This window comes from Thermobia domestica, chromosome 7 (genome assembly GCF_964235325.1).
Source record: "Thermobia domestica chromosome 7, izTheDome1.hap1.1, whole genome shotgun sequence".
NCBI classification, from domain to species: Eukaryota; Metazoa; Arthropoda; class Insecta; order Zygentoma; family Lepismatidae; genus Thermobia; species Thermobia domestica.
The window spans coordinates 275,910,585-275,932,393 of record NC_137460.1 but is presented as its reverse complement, the minus strand read 5'-3'; the positions used below and the strand labels follow the sequence as shown (position 1 = coordinate 275,932,393).

Below are 21,809 nucleotides of genomic sequence, written 5' to 3'. Positions count from 1 at the left end.
CTTCCTTCACAGGGAAAAAGTAATTACATGACGTCACAGCCTACAATCTTGATTTATAGTGTCTGAAAAAATCGCTTGTTTCGCAAAAAATTCATGAATAGAAACGGGTCATTTTTCAGGCCTAGTTTGAGTCATAAATTTTCCTGGAACGTCATTGTGTAATTGTTACTAAGTTTTCTTCACTCTTACTAGAAATAATAATAATATTTTCGTTCGGCATTTACAAGAAATTCCGTATATTCCTGTAAGAAAAATTAATAAATTAAAATTATTCCTTTTTATATATTTTGATAATATATCAATATTGCGCATACATAATCCAATGTCTTTAGTATTGTAATAACCTAACTTCTGGGCCAAAACTCTGGGCCAAATAACTTTTACCAGCACAGATTGAGTAGGGTGAGATTGAGCAGGTTGCTTTGCGCATAGGCTTTTATGCCATTTAAAATCATAAAAAAACTTACATCTAAAACTGCATTACACTAAACATAATTACATTTTTACTCTATTGCATAATGTCCTCCTGATTGTTTATAACTTCTAGACCATTTTTTGAGTGTCTATAACTTTCAGCACACCCGTTATCGCAATTCTTTGAACAGAACATAAGATTAGCGTGAAGTATTTAATAATTAGAATGCTAAAGTGCTTTGAGGTTAAAGCTAAATACTGTACATTGCGTCTATAACTAACTAACTAACTAACTCAATGGCCTATGAAACCCGGAGGTTCAATGCCGCGTTCACAAAAGCTCTCCACTGACATCTATTCTTAGCCAATTGGATCCAGTTTCTACTTTGCATTCCTATCTCTGCGAGATCCATCTTGATATTGTCCTCCCATCTGCGCCTAGGTCTTCCTAAAGGTCGTTTTCCGATTGGTCTTCCAGTCAAGACTTTGAAAGCGTTTCTACTTTCTTCCATTCTAGATACGTGACCCGCCCACCTACGCCTTCTAGACTTGACGACCCTAACAATGTTGGGTAAACCATATAACTTATGTAGTTCCTCATTATGAAGTTTCCGCCATTCCCCATACCCGTTCCTCTTGGGTCCGAATATTCGTCTAAGGATCTTGTTCTCAAATACTTTCAGTCTATGTTCTTCCCTCAGAGTAAGTGACCATGTTTCGCAGCCATACAAAACAACAGGCATAATTATCGTTTTGTATATTTTAAGCTTCAATTTCCTCGACATTTTCTTCAACAAGTTTTTATATATCTGATAAATTCACATTTTTTTTTTTGGTCTGTGTTTGATGTATTATATAGATTGAATAGTCTTTATCATGCTTTAGAAGTAAATGCAGAGAAAACTAAATACATGGAAGTGCGTCGGGACCGGAATACAGCAAATTATGGATGCGTTAAAATTTTAAATAATACTTTTCATAAAGTGGATAGTTTCAAATATCTAGGATCAATATTAACAGAGGAAAATCATATTCACGGAGAATTTAAATGTCGACTAAACGCAGGGAATTCGTGTTACTATTCGGTTCAAAATCTCTTGTCGTCGCGAATTCTGTCGAGGAATTTGAAACTTAAAATATACAAAACGATAATATTGCCTGTTGTTCTTTATGGCTGCGAAACATGGTCGCTTACTCTGAGGGAAGAACATAGACTGAAAGTATTCTTTTTAATTCTTTTTAATATAGCTTTAGGTGTTGTTTTAATATTATGTTCTATTGGATCTTCTGGTTTGTATTGTGTTGTGAATATCCATGTTTCTAATTTTGATTTAAATGTAGTATTTTGACGATTTACATCGATCGGTATTGATTCAGATTTGATTTTTGGTTCTTGAAATACTTCTTTTTTAAATTGAAACAGTTTTAAAACTCTCTTCCTACCTAATCTTTTAGGTTTTTGTTTTTCCAATATGTCTTTTTTAAATGGGAAAGTTTTCCTAAAGTTTAATCTGTTTTGTTCATCTTCATATTCTTTAATACGGTCTATGAGTTCTGTTTTTCCTTAATCGGGAATAACTTGTGATCCCCTTTCCTTTACATAAGTTTTTTTTTAATTCCACTACTGTGCGCTTAATTAAATTCATAATTACTCTCTTGTTTTTATTATACAAAAAATAATTTTTAATCATTTTCGTTATCTAATACGTTTTCATGTGACGTAGGAAATCTCGATGTCTATTAGCATATTGTATTAGAACATGGCTTTTATGGGAATAAGCCATGAAAGTTACTAATGATCTCATGAAAACTAATTCATTTTTATTATTTTTTCAAATCTACCTCATCATGTTCATCACTATCATTTGTAGGCTCAAATTCTTTGTCACTATCATTTGTGGGCTAAAGTTTTTTGTCGCTATCCCAATTTGATTCTGGTGTATATCTTTCTAATACTCCATTCTCTTTTTCTTTTAATAGCATTTCTTGTTCTTTTAATATTTGTTTTTCTAGTAGTACTGTTATGAGTTGAAGATCTTGATGAATAAGGTTAAGTTTATTCTGTATCCATTCATACTGCTTATCCATATTTATTAAATTCAGAAATGAACAAAAATGAATACCTACTTTCTCATTATTATAAAAAAGGAGGTTATGGAAAGGAAAACTATCCCCCAACTTAAGCAATAATGTAGAGAGAACGTAGTACATGGTTATTCAAAGCTTAGAAAAGCAGAAATAATAGGCTTAATCAACGAGCACAGAAATAAGTCTCTAGCAACAACTGCTGCAAATTCACAACAACCAAGTAAACAAGATAAAACAATGATGAATAAAGATGAGCTTATAAAAGGCACGATTCAAAGGTTAAACCCTGAGCATATTGTAAACTACTTTCAGAATCCGATTTGTAGAAATATAGTTATAAATGCACTTAGTAGTCGAAAATTCAAAGAATGGAAACAAAGTTTAGAAATAAAGAACTTACCCGATAACTTTCTACATATCTTCAAAAACAAGATACATTGGTGTTCAGTTACATCAACTCATAAACTGTCACTTTCTTCTATAGAACGTTATGAATAACATATCAATTGGGTCAGATTATCAAACAGGAGAGACTTAGTTAGATACGAAAACATTATTAATAAGTATAGTGATAAACTTTTCTGAGACAAATTGTGTGAACGAAGGTATGGTTCATGTTGTTATCATCATTTAAAACCAGATTTCGTACGAAACCATAAAGAACATACAAGACGACATATTCATTGGGAAGACTACACGTATAAATACGCTCAACAAATGAGTGAAGATTATGTTAATGAATTTAAAGAAAAAGTTGATTGGCTCGTGTTTGGTGAAGAAAATAACTGGAGAAATATTCGCAAAAACAAGCTATTGAGGTTTGCACACAATTGCAAGAATACTTACTTTAGCGCATACTCTCTTGCAAAACAGATTTTCTTAAACTTACATTCCTAAAGACCTTTAAAGACAAACTCTGTTGGGATATAGTTTCTAAAAATTGTCGCATCTCAGGAAAAGAACTAACAGCCTTCTTGAGAGAATTTGATTCTATTATCGATTTGCACGATATTACACCACTGCTAGATGAAGCACATGTGAGAAATAACAAAATAAAGATTACTGGTCAAATGTTAGTTTACACGATAAAAGCGAAAAATTCGCTCTCGAGTTCGAAAGGAAAGGTTTAGAGTAAAAACAGCATAATACGCACTTGTTGCGATAGGAAGTTCTCAGAAAACTTTCTAATGAAAATCACAGGTAAGATCGATATGTTTAAATTCTTAAGAGTAAATAAGCATGTCACGAGTCCCTCAGAAACAAACTAATGCTACTCTTAACAGGTTTACATTTAATAGAGAACTCAGAAGAATTCAATATGCAAAGAAACAAAAACTGAATTATGTAAAATGACGTGTAAGCTTGTGTTCTGTGTTGAATATATGCTTACCTAGTTAAGAATTAATAACACTTGTCCTCTCTGTGGAACAGTTATTATACTTAACAAAAACAACAATGAATATCCTGAAGAAAATCCTGATTTTGATAATCCGTTTTTTTTTCTGTGGAAGATTGGAAATAATGACATCGAATATTGATGTTAAGTTTTTTTGAAATGATAATCATAAAAGTTATATCGAAAGTTTTTACATAGGACTAGATGTTAACCGATAATACAAACAATCAATTTTTTAATTTCTTTAACCAAATCTTCTTCTGATAGGGACGTCCAAAATTCGTTACCCTTACATTTACGAATATCTAATTCTTTTTGCACTAGGTTGAATAACTTAATACTGTTAGGATCTCGAAACTTTTCGTATATTATCTCATGATCTGGATATTTTTCTTCTGCCTCTTTAAGAGGCTTATATAGACTTCTCTTTTGGCATCTGATAGCATAATAAGGGAAAGGATAATTAAATTTGTTCTTCTTGTATATGATTAGGCAATTATCTTTTGAATCATCGTCTGTATATGGTGCTGGTATTTTTTTTAAGCCCTTGTTCTTAAGACAACTTTTCCGTCTGTATTTCTATATCTTGCATTCGTGTTTGGAATAATTCGTTGTTAACTCTATATTGCTTAAAGTCTTGGATGAAATAGTCTTTGTTAATATCATAACACTTATTGTAAAAATCTTTAGATAACAAAAAGGCAACAGCTAGAAATATTTCTTGTGTACATAAGTTCCACATATGATTAAGGTTGCTTCTTTGTCTCCTCCTTTTATTAGTTATGTGGAAGAGCAATTCCTATAATTAGAGGAGTTGGTTAATTCTAGCTAATAGTATCTTATTAACACTTGTGACTTTATTTTTTAACCAATTATCAAACCTCTTACCACCATCTTGACACAACTTAGTAGCAATGAAGTATCTTGTACTCTTATCCACAATCAATTTAAAATCTCCAAAAATAGCATACCAATAAATGTCTTTAATCTGTTCCTAACAAATAACGTTTAAACTATCCATAGTACTCGTATTTATTGTTTAGAAAATATATTTTAACATTATTTCGTTACCAGCTAGTTTTACTGTATAAGGTGAGTTTTTGAAGTGGCCCGAATTCGGTCCACTTAGTTTGTTATTGTAATTTTCTAATATTTGATTTGAAACTTTATTTTCTAACTTTTTTAAATCTTCTACCTCCCATTGCACACAATTTAGTAGCATTAAAGTAACCTGTGTTCTTATCTATAATCAGTTTAAAATCACCAAAGATACCATACCAATATCTTTAGTCTGTTCGTAACATATCTCATTCAAACTTTGATCCATACTAACCTCTTATGGTTATTATTCTATAAAAATAATATTTAAATTTATACTACAACATTACTTTTATCTATCCAGGTATTATGCGAATCATCAAATACTAACCATTTAACGTATGCTTTGTCACCTTTCTTTCTCAACACCTCCACTAAGTATTCATCTTTATGTTTCGTCTTTAATAGTTCTGGTTCGTAAAATCTACCTTGCACATCCTCTTTTTCTAAAGCTTTAATTCTATACGTAGGTGCATTAGATGGTATAACTTCGCTAATAACAAATACTTCTGTTGACCAATTAGGTGCACATCCTTTTTCAAATAACCCTTTCGATTTCCTATTTGCTTATTCTTTTTATTCACTTCTATAGGCTTTAAACCAATGGTTCTATGCATAGGATTATTGTATATGTTAACTAGTGTTGGAAATATTTCTATCCATTTATAATCTCCTTGTGTTGTAAATTTTTCCACATGTTTTGTTTAAGAGTTCTATTGAATCTCTCAACAACAGAAGCTTTCTTACCCCTATAGGTTGAGTAATGATTAATCTTATTTTCTTCCATCACCTTCTTAAATTCTTTATTGTAAAACTCTTTGCCTTGATCAGTTTGTAAGTGACTAGGTTTCCCCGTTTATAATATGGATTCAAATGCTTGTGTAACATTTTTACCGCTCTTATCTTTAACAGGAGCAGCAAAAGCATATTTCGAAAACACATCTATAATCGTTAGCAAATACTTATAGCCTTTGTTCAACTTGGAGATACCTTTTAACATGCCACTATGCATTTCCACAAGATCTGCTAGCCATAAATCATCTATACCTTTAACAATAACATTTAACCTAGGATAATTCTTTCCGGAACGTTTGTGAATTTCTTCTATAATGTCTTCTCTAATACCTTTACCTTGTTCTAGTCAATCTTTCTTTTTAACGAATTACGATTTAGTAACACCACATACTGAACCAATACCTTTCTTACTATATCTTCCATTCTGTTTTTTTCTATTCTAATAGTGTTTTTCTTCCTATCTGTTGATTTCTTACACTTAACACAATACTTACTGCTTATTATATAGAAATTTAAAATTCATCATTACCTAATACTACCCTCCTAACATTATCATTATTACTTGATTCGTTTTCGTATTCATCTTCATCCTCTCTTTCTACATACATAATAAGCATTAATGATTTGCCTTGTTTCAAATCAGAATTTTTGTATGGTCTAATTGTTAACTGATCATTTATGTTAAAATGTAATGGAAAACTCAAATAGAATGTCATTTAAAAATGTGTCTATAAGTTATGAATTGAACCTTGATTCTGTATGCATTAACTACTTCTATAAAGAAATTTGTAGGCAGCAGCTAAATTATATACAAAAATGCCTGGTTTCTCAACATCATCTTTTGCCAATCGACATGGTAATTCTACAGTTTCTTTTTGTGTAAACCCTTCGTTTGCTTATTCAAGCTGCTCTAATGTTACAACATCTTGTTCATCGATAGCATTAGATACATTAACCAATCTTTTATTCTGAAAATCAACCCAGGATGTTTAATTTGACGTAAAAACTTCTTTTTTACTTTTAATGTTAGATGTAAGTTTTAGATGTAAAAATTTTATGATCTTAAATGTCATTAAAGCCTATGCGCAAAGCACCCTGCGCAATCTCAACCTACTCGGTCTGTGCTGGTCAAAGGTATTTCCAAAATGGGTTGGCCTAGAGTTTGGCCCAGGAGTTAGGTTATTACACTACTGTCCTTTATCCAAAGAAAGGGTGTTACTTCGAAAGGGTGTTGTGATTAAGACACATCCTACTTAGGTTCTCTTTGATTTTCACATTATCCAGTAGCTGACACCTTTTTCCTATCTTTTCTTTGCATAGTATCTCATAACTCAATTCATCCTTATATAGGGTTAAAAGAATTTATTTTCATTTCCGTAACTTCAGTATGTCTATTTACATTGCTGTAGGACGTAATATTGAGGTCTCAAATATTCAATAATAATAATAATAATAATAATAATAATAATAATAATATAGGTAACAATTTCCGTATGAGGACACACTGTATTTAAAAAAATCTGTAAAATCGCCCGGAGCGTTAGCCAGAAGTTACAAAATAGTCGGGATTAGAGAGAAGTGTCAGGATCAACAGGACATACCCTCACAAACGTCCCTACAACTAGCTAAATGTTATAACGGAAAGTTTCCCTAGTACTAGTTAAATGTTATAACGGAAAGTTTCGTGGCAAATTTCGTTTAGAAAGTATGGATTTTGAACTCACAAGAACCGTAAGAAAATTTGTTTTTAAGTAATGGTTATGCCGGCTAAGCTACAGAACACGTCGATAATGAGAATGAAAGAAATATTGAAATAAAGATAGAACACAGATTAAGCCTATACACACGTTGTTTGTTCAGCACAATGCATACTAGGCGGGAGCTACGTGGAACAGGTTGTACCATTAAATTTACAACACTTCAATAATAATAATAATAATAATAATAATAATAGTAATAATAATAACAATGCTAATAAAAGTTTATAGTTGCACTAAAATTCGGCAAAACTTACTTAAACGTAGGGGTTTCGAGGAAGGGGTACAGCTACTCTAACTTAAACGAAAGCTTTCTGCTAATATTTCGTGTAGAAAATATTCTACTTTATGTTTCCAGGAAAATAACTGTAATAGAAAGACCTGAATATAATTGAACACTAAAGCTTGTAATAAACTAACGGGTGGAGTTTGCAGATGTAATTATAAAAGCCTTGCTACAAAAGTATATACATAGACCTTAAATCAGTGAGCTCTGAAGTACAAAGTAGCAAAATAATATATAAGATTCAGTCTACATAGCAATTGTTGCTTAAAGAGTGGCATATACTATTTCTAGAATCGAGATAAGACGAGAAATGTTTACGATACTTTTCGTCTCGTCTCGATTCTCATCTCCAAAGCATGACGATAGAGTGAGTTAGCCTTGTCCCGTCTGGAATTAAAATGTTAAGTCTCATCCCGATTTTGTTTGGTTTGTTTTTAGAATCGAGATGAGAAATTCGTCTTTTCATGGGCAACGTTATACAAAACCATTTTTTTTTATTTCTGCTTGTAATGGTATGACCTGAGCGATAATAAATTTTTAATTTTTAAATATTTTTCCGGATAATATTTATTATCACTAGTATTATTCTTGAAAATTTGATATTTGAAGTATTGAAACAAACGAGTATTTATTTATTTTTTTATTTATTTATTTATGACTTCTTTTACGTGGTGAAGTTAAGGATCTGGAGCCTTCTTCGAGCACTTAGCCACGTGCATACATTATATATATTTAAAAAAACCCACCAATATGTAGAAAATATTAACAATTACAAAATAAAAGTATTGAACCACATAAGAAAACAATATACTACGTAATTTTAAAAAATGGTTAAGCACTTCAAAAAACAAAAATTGAAAAATAATATTGAATAGGGGAATCAAAAATAACATGGAGAAACCAAAAATTGCATATTGCATATAGCAGTACTAGAGGTATGAATAAGCTGTAGAAATTAACATAGGTTACCTATTGGTTGTGTGTTCATAAGTTGGTTATTAATAATCTGGTAAAACGAAGATGCCTCATGTGCTACCTGTGTCCTTATCTTTACTTAAGAAAAGGGATTATACCGATTTTTTTTTTAATTTGGCGACTGTCGAAACCTTGTGTATTAATTGAGGTAAACTGTTCCAGAGGCGTGTAATACTTACTGTAAACGATTTTGAGTATGAATCAGAATTGTGACTGGGGATGGAGAGCAAGAAATTATCTTATCTTGTGCTTCTAGTATGAAAATCTCATAAATATAAATATCTACGGGCTAGATACGATGGTTCTGACGTAGTAAGTATTTTGTACAATAGGGTAAGATTATGTAAATTTCTTCTTCCGACTAACGTCAGCCATGACAGTTTTTTTATGAAAAGATGTGAGATGTTCCCTGTAAGTTATTTTAAAAATAAATCCATTGCAGGCATTTCGCACTCTTGGCAACCGCTTTGATTGATTTTCTGTTAGATCGAATAGACTGAGTCGCAATAGTCAAGATGTGGGAACACCAGTACCTTGACAAGTTTGATCTTCAAAGATATTGGTAAGAAAATTCATAGTCAATTTAACGTATGTAGGGCACCAAATGCTCTCTTACAAACTCCATTTATTTGATCTGACCAGAAGAGATTTTGATTTATTATGACTCCGAAATTTTTGGCAGCTGTAGAGAATGGAATAACAGTATTGGACAATATTATATTTGGGAGCTGATAGATATTAATAGAAGAAAGAATTCTTGGGGAGCCAATTAAGATGCACTGCGATTTTGTTGCATTTAATTTTAACCCATAAGCCGTAGACCAGTCGCTGATTTTGTTTAAATCAGTAGTTATTATCTCAATCGCATTATTAATATTTTGTTGGGGAAAAGAAGCATATAACTGAAAATCATCAGCGTAAATATGGTATTTACAATAGGTGAGAATTTTAGGGAGATCATTAACGTAAAGGGCAGAGAGAAGGGGACCTAGTACGCTACCCTGCGGCACTCCACTGTTGATACAATGCCATGTCGATATGTGATCCTGATTGATCACTACTCTTTGTTTACGTTCGTGAAGGTAAGAATGAAACCATTTAACCACTGATTCAGAAAAAATTAAACAATAATGATAATTTCTGAACTAATATGTCAAAATCAAAGGTTTGAAATGCCTTACTATTGTCAAGTAGAGTAAGGAGCGTCAGGTTTCTGTTATAAATAGCCAACCTTATATCCTCCGTTATGTTTACTAGTACAGTGCATGTGCTATGATTACTTCGAAAACCAGATTGAAATGTATCCAATAAATTATTTGTTGTTAAGTATTCCCGAATTTGATCATTTACAATATATTCAAAAATTTTGAAAGCTCGGGGAGGACACTAATAGGACGATAGTCTGCAATATTATCAGCGTTGTTCTTTTTTGGAAGTGGGGGGACCTTAGCGAGTTTCAATACTGTGGGAAAACTACCTGTAGCAAGAGAGTAATTAAAAATGTCAGTGATAGGATTAAGTACATGCAGTAGGATTTTCCTGATCATGGTTATTGAAATATCATCTGTACCAGTGGCTTTAGATTTAATTCTTTTGATCGCTTTTAATACATGTGCAGGCTGTACGTGAGAAGACGGGAACAGAGAGTTAATTTCCGAAGCTACAATATTATTCATTGTTTGCAGTTTCATGGAGGCTGGTACCATACAGGATTGACAGAAAAAAAGTGTTCAATTCATCTGGCGTATAGTTAACAGCGTTCTTGGCTATGTTTCTCCCAACACCTAATACCTTAGCCATTTCCAAAGAACTGCTCCATTATTTTGGAATTCAAGTATTTAATAGGCAAAGCGCCGTTTTGCCTTCCTTACTTCTTGAGTGCAACGGTTTCTTAACATCCTATTATTTCGTATTTCGTATTAGGATTTATTGTCCTATGACTGGAAGGATCACTATTTTTAACATGTCTCCTGTATGCTCTATAAGCTTTATCTCTCTGCGCCATTAACGAACGTAATTCATCGGTTTAGCATGGTGATGGGTGTTGCGAAACACGTTTCTTAACTACAGGGGCGTGTCTATCATAGAAATTTATTATTAAAGAATTATTAAAGAAGTATTCAATTATTTGAATGTAATAAAGCGTGTGTTATCGCTGGTCAACCGCCATCAACATTCCTAAAGTAAAAAAAAAAAAAAAATTCTCGACGTGTATTCGATCGAAAAAGTTCCAGATTACTCGCCAATCGCGTAGACCACTCAACTACAATCACTACGCTGTAAATGATTCGTACTGTTCGATTTAATTCTTGTACTGTGCATTTGTTTCAAAGCAGCCACGGCCAAAGACTTATGACAGCCACGGTATAAACGATGGCTCAATTTGATATATTGAAGCAAACTATAGCCTCTTATTTTGAGAATAGAAAGATATGGAAACTACTCAGTGGTACTCCATTTCATATTAGTACAATATTTCATGTAATAAAAAAAATTGAGTGTAATTTTATCATGAAATATAGAGAATGATTTTTTTTGTTGCTACTTATTCATTATCCCCATTCACATTTCCTTATTTGTTGAATTTGTTACAGGCGCGATAACGTATTACCATTCCACGGAGAAGAAGATACGTGTATTACTTTAAAGGAAACCATTTCTCATTCAGATGAGGAATCTCATACTTTGATGCAGTTTGGCAAGGGGTTTCATCCATCACTTTTGTCAAGGCATATTCTAGCTCAGGAGAGTGAAAAGCATCATACCTACCGAAAGAGTGAGAAACACTTTAGTCAAAGTTCAAATTTGTCAAGCATTGATTTAGTGCACACAGGTCAAAAATCCCACATCTGTCGAGTATGTGGAATGGAATTTAGTGTATGTTCATGTTTGGCTACGCACACGTTAAATCGTACAGGAGCAAGGTTACAAACATGCCAAGAGTGTGGTAAGTCATTTAAACGACGTTCTGATTTAACTACACACCTATCAATCCACACAGGAGATAAACCTCACACGTGCCAAGAGTGTGGTAAGGGATTTAGTGTACAATCACGTTTGGCTAGCCACATGTTAATCCACACAGGAGAAAAACCTTAACATGCAACGAGTGTAGTAAGTCATTTAATCGACATTCCAGTTTGGCTTCACACATGTCAATCCACACAGTAGTAAAGCATCACACGTCCCAAGACATGATGTAATTTAAGCTGCTACTTTTACGCGCGTTATGAAAATCGTACAATCGCAAGTCAAGTGCTTCAGTAGAATGTTCGACAAAGGAATGTCATTTGTGTGATGTTATCCCATTTTTACTGTAGATCCATATGTAAGCCCAAGATATATTCACCAAAATGAAGAATTTTGTCACCTTGTGACAACATTTGGAAATGATTCGTGGCATGTTTCAATTAATCTTGAGGACTGTTCGTATATGGTCTGCAGAAACACCGGACGAAGTTTGTTTTGGATAGACTTACTTGGGCTCATATAATTTCACACTCACGTACGAGATCATTCTGTGCTCTGCTGCCCTATTTATTTTAATACTACAAACAATCCGCCCCTGTGGTCTTGCGGTCGTTTATCTATGTAGAGAATTGGTTGAGAAAAGGCATTCCAACTTCCTTTCCAATACTTTCAGACACGTTTCAATTACCACTAAACAGGCATATTCCAGCAACTAACTAATATTCATACCACAGTCCGTAAAATTGATTATAATGCATTGTATATTTACATAGTATAGTTTAAACGTGTTTTTTTCACTGCACTTTTGACCAGCATTCTTCTCTACATCACCCTCGTGGCATTCATTGTTCTTAACCCTACAGTGGTAACGTGAAAGAAAATTTCAGGAATGGTGACACCATGCTTCCTGGACTCAGGACCATTTTTGCCTGTTAAGATGTGTACTAGGATTATATACAAACCAGATAGTGGATACGCTTTAAGCGAAACTGTACATTAACTTTATTGAAGCAATATCTTTCTTGTTATAATTAAGTTCGATACCTATGTGACTATTTTATTGGTTAAATACCGGCACTCAAAATATTTATTAACTTGAAAGAAGTAAACAAGGATTTATCCTAATAGGGGTGTATTACACATAAGGGAACTCATTATGTTCACTGTTGACTCATTATGTTCCATATCGAAAAGACGAGACTTCACGAGAAACTAATCAATTTCTTTATATTCATAAACTATTACCATTTGGCAACCACACTCTTCAAAACGTTCATCTTTTGCACAACCATGAATATTACACGTTCAGCACGCAGCTCGCAACATTCTTCACTTCGATTTTGATGCCACTTACAATGGTTCGTACGTGCAATTTCATGTATCTTCACTCGAAACAAATATTTAACTTCATATTTAACTTCACAAATATTTAACACATGGTATAGTATTGACTCTCCATCTAATATTCCAGAACATCTAATCATAACTATTTATTACAGATCTTTATGTGTCACAATGACAGTCATCTATGTTCGACCAGGTCGTCCTATTCCCCTCCCATTCCAATATATTTCAATAATTTCCGACATTACCTGATCTCTCTTCCAATATTAATATCCATAGCCGCTCAGACCGAGAAAAAACAGCTTTTAACAATTTTATCCCTGCCTCCGCTACATGCTTCATTCACCCATTACCAAAACCAATCCGTTCCTAATCTAACACTACTCCTGACATAGTGATCACATGGTCTCTCGCCCACGGTATTTTCATCTACATTCTAGATCCTCTGGGTAGTTAACATGTGCCCATTACACTCACTCAAAAAGTTTCCACTACTTCTTCCGTCTGAGCACCTCCTCTGCTTATATTTCGCTACTAAACTTACTAAACTCATACACTGTCAGCGACCTATCCTCCTTTTACTAAAGTGCATTCAACCCTTTGAATACAAAAACTGGGTCAATTTGGCCCAGATGATCTTTTATAAAGAATATCAAAAAGAGTTAGTGGGCTAATATTTTTGGTATTCTTCCAATAGCAACCATTTTTACTTTTGGAAATCATTTCAGTAGAATTCATATATAAAAAAATACCCCCAAAAATGGCAGAAAGTGTAGCTAGGTCATTTTCACACAGTTTTGGATACCTCGCGGCACAGCCCACAAAAATATCGTTTTATTATTATTATTATTATTATTATTATTATTAATAATATTATTATTATTTTGCCAATTGAAATGAAACCTCGAATAATCACTTATCCGTTCTACCGAGCTTTGATTCGGGTAAGAGTAATAGTAAATATTATTTTATGAAACTCCTTTTTTCCCCATTCTTTCCCACGTCCACGCGTCAGTACATATTTCCTTCTCAGCAATTGTTATATTTTGGTTCAGTTCCCTAAAATGTCTGGTTTTATTTTTAGCAAGACACGTGATTCTTCACCCCTTAAAAGTACATAGGTTGGATAAAAAGTACAGGCAATCCTGCCGGCACGCGCCAGTCTAGCGACGGAGAACCGCGAGGTGGCAGCACGGGAGAAGACAATCTCAGTTGAGGAACTTAGGTGAGTGAGAACGCTGTTGAGTCAGTCAGTCAACGAGAGCAGTGGCGTCAAATTGGTATCGCGAGTGGAAGCGCTCTAAACACAATGTTCACTAAACATGAACAGCATTCGTGGATCAAAATTGAAGTGGCACGTGGTCCTAGAGCACGAGAATGTTTTCAAGGACTGCGGGAAGCCTGTGGTGATGCAGCGTTGCCATACCGCACCGTAGCGTGATGGGTTAAAGTGTTTCGTGAAGGCAGACAGAACGTGGAAGACCGACAATGTTCTGGACGACCTCCAGTGGACAACATGCCAAATCAGCTCCTTGCATCCTTGGTGGACGTGGATAGACGGTGGACTGCGCGTGAATTTATCGGCAGAGGTTGGGGTGTGCCATAAAACTGTGCTTCACGTTTTGAACGACATCCTGGGTTTTCGCAAATTTGCAGCACGTTGGGTTCGACATGTCATTACCGAGGTGCAGAAATGGTACCGTAATGCACTGGCACAAGAATTGCTCGACCGCCACCAGGGGGAGGGTGACAATTGCTTGGGCAGGATCGTTACCATTGATGAAACCTGGGTTCGATCCTACGAACCATGTTTGAAGCGCCAATCCAACGAATGGAAGCATCCCGGTTCCCCTCGGCCAAAGACTGTGCGCACTAGTCAGGGAGTAGTGAAGGTGATGTTGATAGTGGCGTATGATGTCCAAGGGGTTATCCTGCATCATGCTGTACCTGCAGGGCAGACTGTGAATGCGCCATATTACTGTACGTTATTGCAACACCATCTGCGTCACACACTTCGGAGAGAGCAACCTGGTCTTTGGCACGGACCCCAATCATTTTGCACGACAATGCACGCTGTCACACAGCTACCACCGTGACAGACCGTTTACGTGCCTGGAACTGGGAGATTTTGGAACTTCCACCATATTCGCCGGATATGAGTCCGTGCGATTATGACCTGTTTTCCAAGATGAAGCAACCACTTCGCGGACAACAATACAACACCAGACAGGCCATCCTCAATGCCGTAGGGCGGTCGCTGCGAGACATAGCCAGAGTACAACGTGCTGACGGAGTACGGCGCCTTCCATACGTGTGGGGGAAGGTTGTGGACATGGAGGTGATTACATTGAAAGAATGTAGAACGTATTTTCCCTTCTAATACAGTCATTTGTAAATTATAACAATTGTGCTATTACTTTTTATCCATCCCTTGTATGTAATCTGTCACAAGCTTGTTTGCAAAGCGCATTGCACCAGCAAACCGCTCTGCAAGGACTGTCAGGTGTAATCAAAATACAATGTGTGACAGAATTTATTCCTAACAAAGCGTATTTCTATGTATAAATTTCTAATGTTACAGTAATATAATTCAGGTATTGTTTGAAAGAATCAAAAGCCGCCACTGACAGTGTATACAGCGTATGAAATTTACTGTAAGAAGCACGAATGGTTCAAAATAACCCACGCTTAGTACTTTACCTAACATTTTAGGTTTGGTTCTCTAAGGGTTAATCCACTCTAATCTCTACCACCAATCATTCAACTCGCAATTGAGCTTTTCATCCCTCAAACTGCATATATATCACCTCATCATCCTAAAATTCCTCCGCGTTACTTTCGTCTAGTTAAACACTCAGGTCAAATCTATACAGAATATGTTTGCACTGGCAACCACGAAGCTCTTCAGCAACATAGAACCCTCCACCGAACAGTGTATAAATTACGACAGTGGATTAAAACCTGAAACACAATTTCTGCCTTATCACACCCTTCGCAATATTAGATGCGTTTCAACGCATTAGCTGGTAAATTTATCCAAACCTCTTATCCTCTCTTACGTCACGATCAGGAATTGTACAGAGACCAAGGAAAACCTTTGCTTCCTAATTATATTATATTATTTTTACACCTCTATCATTAACTTAGCATTTTAGGCCTAATTATCATCCTGTAGGCATTTCAACTTCAATTCACCACATATCCATCTTCAACCCAACACATATACTCACAAAGCACTCACTACCTTCATTTCTACCACTGAAATCACAAATTTCCTCTATCATAAATGTTATAATGACCCGAAAATCAATAACATCTATCGACATGTAAGACAAAGTCCACGAATACTGCTAAATCTTACAAATCATCCAAATTTTTCTTGTTTTTTAAAATCAACAATACCGTCCGATACAGCTCAACAGAATCTTCAACCAAATTCTAGGGAAAATCGTCAAATGACTTCATGCTCATGTTTCTCATTACTATCTTTACCACACCATCAAGCAGGCTCCCGCCCACAAATTACCATCAACGATCAGATTCTGCGTCTCCTCAGCTGCATCCATAAGCAGTATAATACCACCAAGCCATCCTGCCTGGTACTCTTTAATTTAGAAAAGGCATTTAATGACGTGTAGCGCTAGGGTTTGCCTTCAAACCTGCTACACTTTCGTCTTATCGCATATATCCGTTTTATTTAGAATTTCTTGTCTAGCCACAGTACTTACGAATACCTTAACAGTAATATCAAATGATATTTATGCACTCAGCCGTATTTAAGGCTCTTTACTATGACCCTTATAATATCTGTTTTATGTTGTTGACATGCCTCTTTCCCCACAAAATATTCAGTTATTTCCATACGCTGATAATACAGCTTTTTTTGCAATTTGCAGTATTATACACTAAGTAAACAACGCCTTACAACCAATAATACAGACGTTTGGTCTGTGGTGCAATAAATGGCTACTGAAATCCAATGCTGCTAAAACCCAAACTACAGCATCTCTGGCCCCTAAGAAACGCTCCAGATTTCACAGTAATTCACTTCCATCACTGTTAACGACAACTGTCTTAGAATCCCCAAAACTGTTAATACTTAAGACTCACCATAGATAGACACCTCAGATGGAAGACTTATGTCCAGGACATCAATAGAAAGGCATACATTTGACTCAATCTATTAAAACGACTTACTGGTACAATCTGAAGTAGTTCTACAAACCTACTCTTAAACACTTATTTAGTCTTCCTTCGACCTGTGATTACTTGCGGCCATACCGTTAGGTCTCGGCAGCTACGCCATTTTTTTTTTATCAAAACCTTAAGGTTCTCGAACATCGCACACTCAGAATTCTATACCACATCAATCTCCTGAGCTCTATGCTCGCGTGACTTTTCCATACATATGGTTCCATGTAGAAAAGCTTTGCCTCAAATACTTCCGGAACGCTCCATCCTCATCGTCCACTCCTCTCTGATTCCATCAACGCTCATATTTATTTTTATATCGTTCACAGCATCAGTCATTCTACCTCTTCCTCCTCTTTACAATGTATCATTATTCCTTACCACCGAATCATCAAGATCTTCCCCTCATCAGAAAGTTTCTTCTCTATCACCCTCCGCACAATATCATACAATCATATTCTACACAATAATTCCTTTGTCACTAACAGAGCTACCCATCCCTTTGAATAATGCTTGAAGAAGTCCCCGAGGGATAAGAATATCCTATATCCGTCATTTTACAATATATTATAGTTTCTCTCGTCTAAACGCACCTCGTCTCATAGATTTCACTCAACAACGCAATATGATGAAATGTAAATCCAAATATTTTCATCATGATGTCCATAATTCATTGTACAATTTCCTTTCTCCACCATCATTATAATTACGATTGTAAAGATCTTAATGCCCTATTTACTCACGTTGTTTATGACATAAAATTACAAAATCTTGAAATTCCCTTAGACCATCTTTAACTCCTTTCTCGAAATACCCTTCACTTCTCTTTCCCCCATGGAGGGCATAACCCTTGAGCGAGTGGTTATCTAAAACAAAGGTGCGCCATACATTTACGTTATAATTTCAATTATTATGTTATTTCTAAAGGATGTCTTATAGGTAATTTATGTCTTGAAGCAAAGTAAAGTTCTTTGTTTATAACTTTATTACAAGACTGAAGTCGCTGTAAGACCGTAAGTAAAATTTTGCCCAAATATGTACCCCGTTGGCACTTTCAGATAATGATTTTTTTTTAATTTCGTATCAGCGAGCCAACACTAATATAGGGAATAAGTGTGAGGTTTAGGACAGTTGGAGATGTGGGACAGTGATATACCTCTCTGGTGATTTGTGTTAAGCCATAGCGGTTGCTAGCAGATGTGGCGGCTACGTTTAAAGAGCATTGCTACCAAGTCTTGCACAAGGTTTTAGAAGCGAAGACATATTTTCCTTCACCGCTGATAACTATTATATCAGATGTATATTATAAATATATTTCACAATATGAAGAGGTAATAGAGGATTTGATATAAAAGTAAAGAGTTAGGTATTGAAAGTATATTTAGAACATTTTTGTATGATTCTAACACCAGAGTGCGTAGCTTTATAGTGACAGTAGTTAAAATGGGTATACAGGGAGGATTATAACATAATTAGTTGAGGAGGATTGGGACACTGTCCCACTCCTATCTGCTCACAAGTGTGAAAACGTTGGGTACATTTATTATAATTCCTGTGTTTCCGCTTGGCTAACGCTATATTTATTTAGTACTTTTTCTCATCAGTATTTCAGAAAAATGCCAAGGAAGTGGAAGAAGATAAACATAGACTAAATACAAACAGTGATATTCTGCAAGCCGTAAAGATAGTAGTAGAGAAAGAGAAGAGTATTTGAGAGGTAGCAAGAGAACACAACATATTGAAAAGTACAAGCAAGACTCAAATGGAGATGCTGTAATATTTCAAGGAAATCTCTTTGTGAGAAACTCTCGTTAGCGCAAGTAAGACGAACTATGGGCTTAGAACGAGGCACGGACGAACTTTGACTTACGCATATGAAAATGCCTTGAAGAAGAATATGCCAGAATTTTAAACTGTGCAGAAAAAGGCGCGATATGGCTGGCTTAATGGTTTTATGGAGCATCCCCCTCAGTTATCTCTGCGATCCCTGGAATCAAAAGTTTATCAAAAAGTACCAGCTTCAATAAGAAGAACGTGGACGACTTTTTCAACAATTTGAAATCAGCATATGAGAAATGAAACTTCACTCTGAAGTGTACTTTCAACTGTGATCAAACTGGATTTAGTACCATACACACAACGCCACCTGTGATAGCTTCACGAGGACAGAATCAATTCGGACAGGTAACTTGAGCGGAACGTGCTGAACAAGTGACAGTCCTATACCTTCAATGCAGTTAGGAATAGCTTTCCTCCAGTTTCTCTATATTCGAGCGTAGGGTACAAGAATTTCTTCCTGACGAAAATACCACCTCATAGCTTGGTATTAACAAGGATCACTGGAAGGATGATTGCTGAGGTATTTGGTGTTTGTTTAGAACACATTAACCGAATTTCAAAATATTCGAAAGAAAATCCAATCATATTGCTTCTCGAACACCACGAAAACCTCGTAAACATCATTGTGGTAGAGAATGCTTACCAAAATGGCGTGTTATGAACATTTTAACCCGCATTGCATTTAAACCGCAACTGGTGGATGTTTCGCTTTATGGACCTCTGAAAACCCATTACAATCGTGTGTGCAATGACTGGCTGATTAATAACCAAGGATAACCTATTTCTCCTCATTCTATTGATGAGTATATAGGACGGGTATACCACCATATGACACAATAGAATATCATATCTCGATTTAAAAAGACTGTAATATACCCTTTCAACAGTGCTTCTTTTACAGAAGAATAATTTCTGATATCGTTAGTAAATGACCGTCCAAATCCCTCGTTGAACAGAAACGCACCGTTTCACCAGCAAAATCTATAGGCAACCTTACCACGCAGAATGTTGCTGTCATATCTGAGGGTATGGACCATGGTTCATCAGAGCTTCTGCCTCAAAGCTCGCTAATATAAGCTATCCAAGAAACTACATATGTTATATTTTGCAGCAATATCTTCCACTGTGTTAGTATTCACTCAGAATATCCGTCCTTATCCGAAGGCTGCCTACCCCTCTTAATAAAACCAACCGTGAGAAAAAGAGGAGTGGTCGAACAAGAATACTAACAGCAACTCCAGAAAAGATGAAACCAAAGAAGAAGGCTTTGCACAGCAAAAGCGAAAGAGATGTCGGTATTAGAATTCATTTACAACAAGTAAGAGGAAGGTTGATACGAACTCAGAGTCCTCAATCGAAGACAGTATTTTCTCTCAAGAACAGTGTGTTGATATATCCTTTAGTACTTCTGTTAGTGATGTAGGTCTATCAATGAACGAAATAGGATGGGAAAACACTAATATCAATGTTCAAAACAGTAATATTATACTTCTTAAATTTTACATCAATAATGCGTACAGTTTCTGCCAAGTTTTCCAGACCAATTACTAATGGTTGAGATCACTCAATGGTAATGGTTACTTCTTCTTTTCAAATTAAATAATATGTTTCAGAGTAACTTCCGAATTTCTTTTCATGAAGTGAGTAGTGTGTATTCTTGGAATGTAAATAATTATAAAGTGGAAGCTATTATGTATATTGTTGAAATTATTAATATGTCAGGCGATGTAATTGTAAACTTAATAAAAAAATAAGAAATAGTTCAACTCTGCGCTGCACAGCATTATTAGTTTGATAGAGATTATTATTATTATTATAGTTCGATGTGTCCAATTCTGCTCTAAGTTTATGGGAGTAGGTGATGGTGATGATGGACGACATAGTAGACTGAAGAACGTGAGATAAATCGGGTTCGGGACAAACTTAAGAAGTCACACGGATAGGATGTTTATCTACCTAAATGCCCACTTAACGAGAGCTAGGATCCAAACAGGAATCCAACATATCAGAACTGATCGGTCTACTACTGAGCCACTTCGAGAACCGGAAACATTCATGTTGGAAATAAACGTAATTCTTTCTACTCCATATCTTATCCCGAACTGCATTCAAAGCACCGAGAATTACCAAAAACCATAAAGAAAATACACATACTTCATATTATGTGAAATCAAATGTACATTCTAATTATCCATATTCTTCTCCACATCCACATTTCAAAAGCCTGCAATCTTTTATCGTCCCTTTTGCTTAAGTCCATGTTTCTGCAACATTGAGAGAAAATGTATAAAGCAATCTAAACATCTGAAAAGAAAACAGGCTCGCAATTATAGTATCGGTGTCTAAACGTATGAACAAGTACTATGACTATGGGCTATCTAGAAGCAAATGTCATTAAGAGGTTTGGATAGTTTATCTATTCATGTTACAATGTTCAATATTAATGTTTACATCGTTGAATATTAATGAAAAACGCAAGTAGAACTCTGCAAAAACTGAGTCACTCACAACATATTATAATAATGCTTAAATATAGTTAGTGATGCCCACGAGACAAGATTTGAGGGTGTCTCGTCTCGAAACTTTTTTTTCGAAAGTTCTCTCTCGTCTCGAAAACCGTATATATTTTCTATTGAAATAGATCTGTCTCGTCTCG

General features: G+C 35.2%; 1 protein-coding gene across 1 annotated transcript in view; it reads left to right on the top strand.

The window, feature by feature from the left end:
- The window catches only part of LOC145690942 (uncharacterized), a 60,161-nt gene extending 39,173 nt beyond the window's left edge, over positions 1–20,988 (top strand). Inside the window, exon 2 of the mRNA XM_081766401.1 lies at positions 11,404–20,988. Coding sequence (XP_081622527.1) covers positions 11,404–11,908 — 505 coding nt within the window. The 3' untranslated portion in view covers positions 11,909–20,988. The remainder of the gene's footprint in view (positions 1–11,403) is intronic.
- The last annotated feature ends 821 nt before the right edge of the window (positions 20,989–21,809 follow it).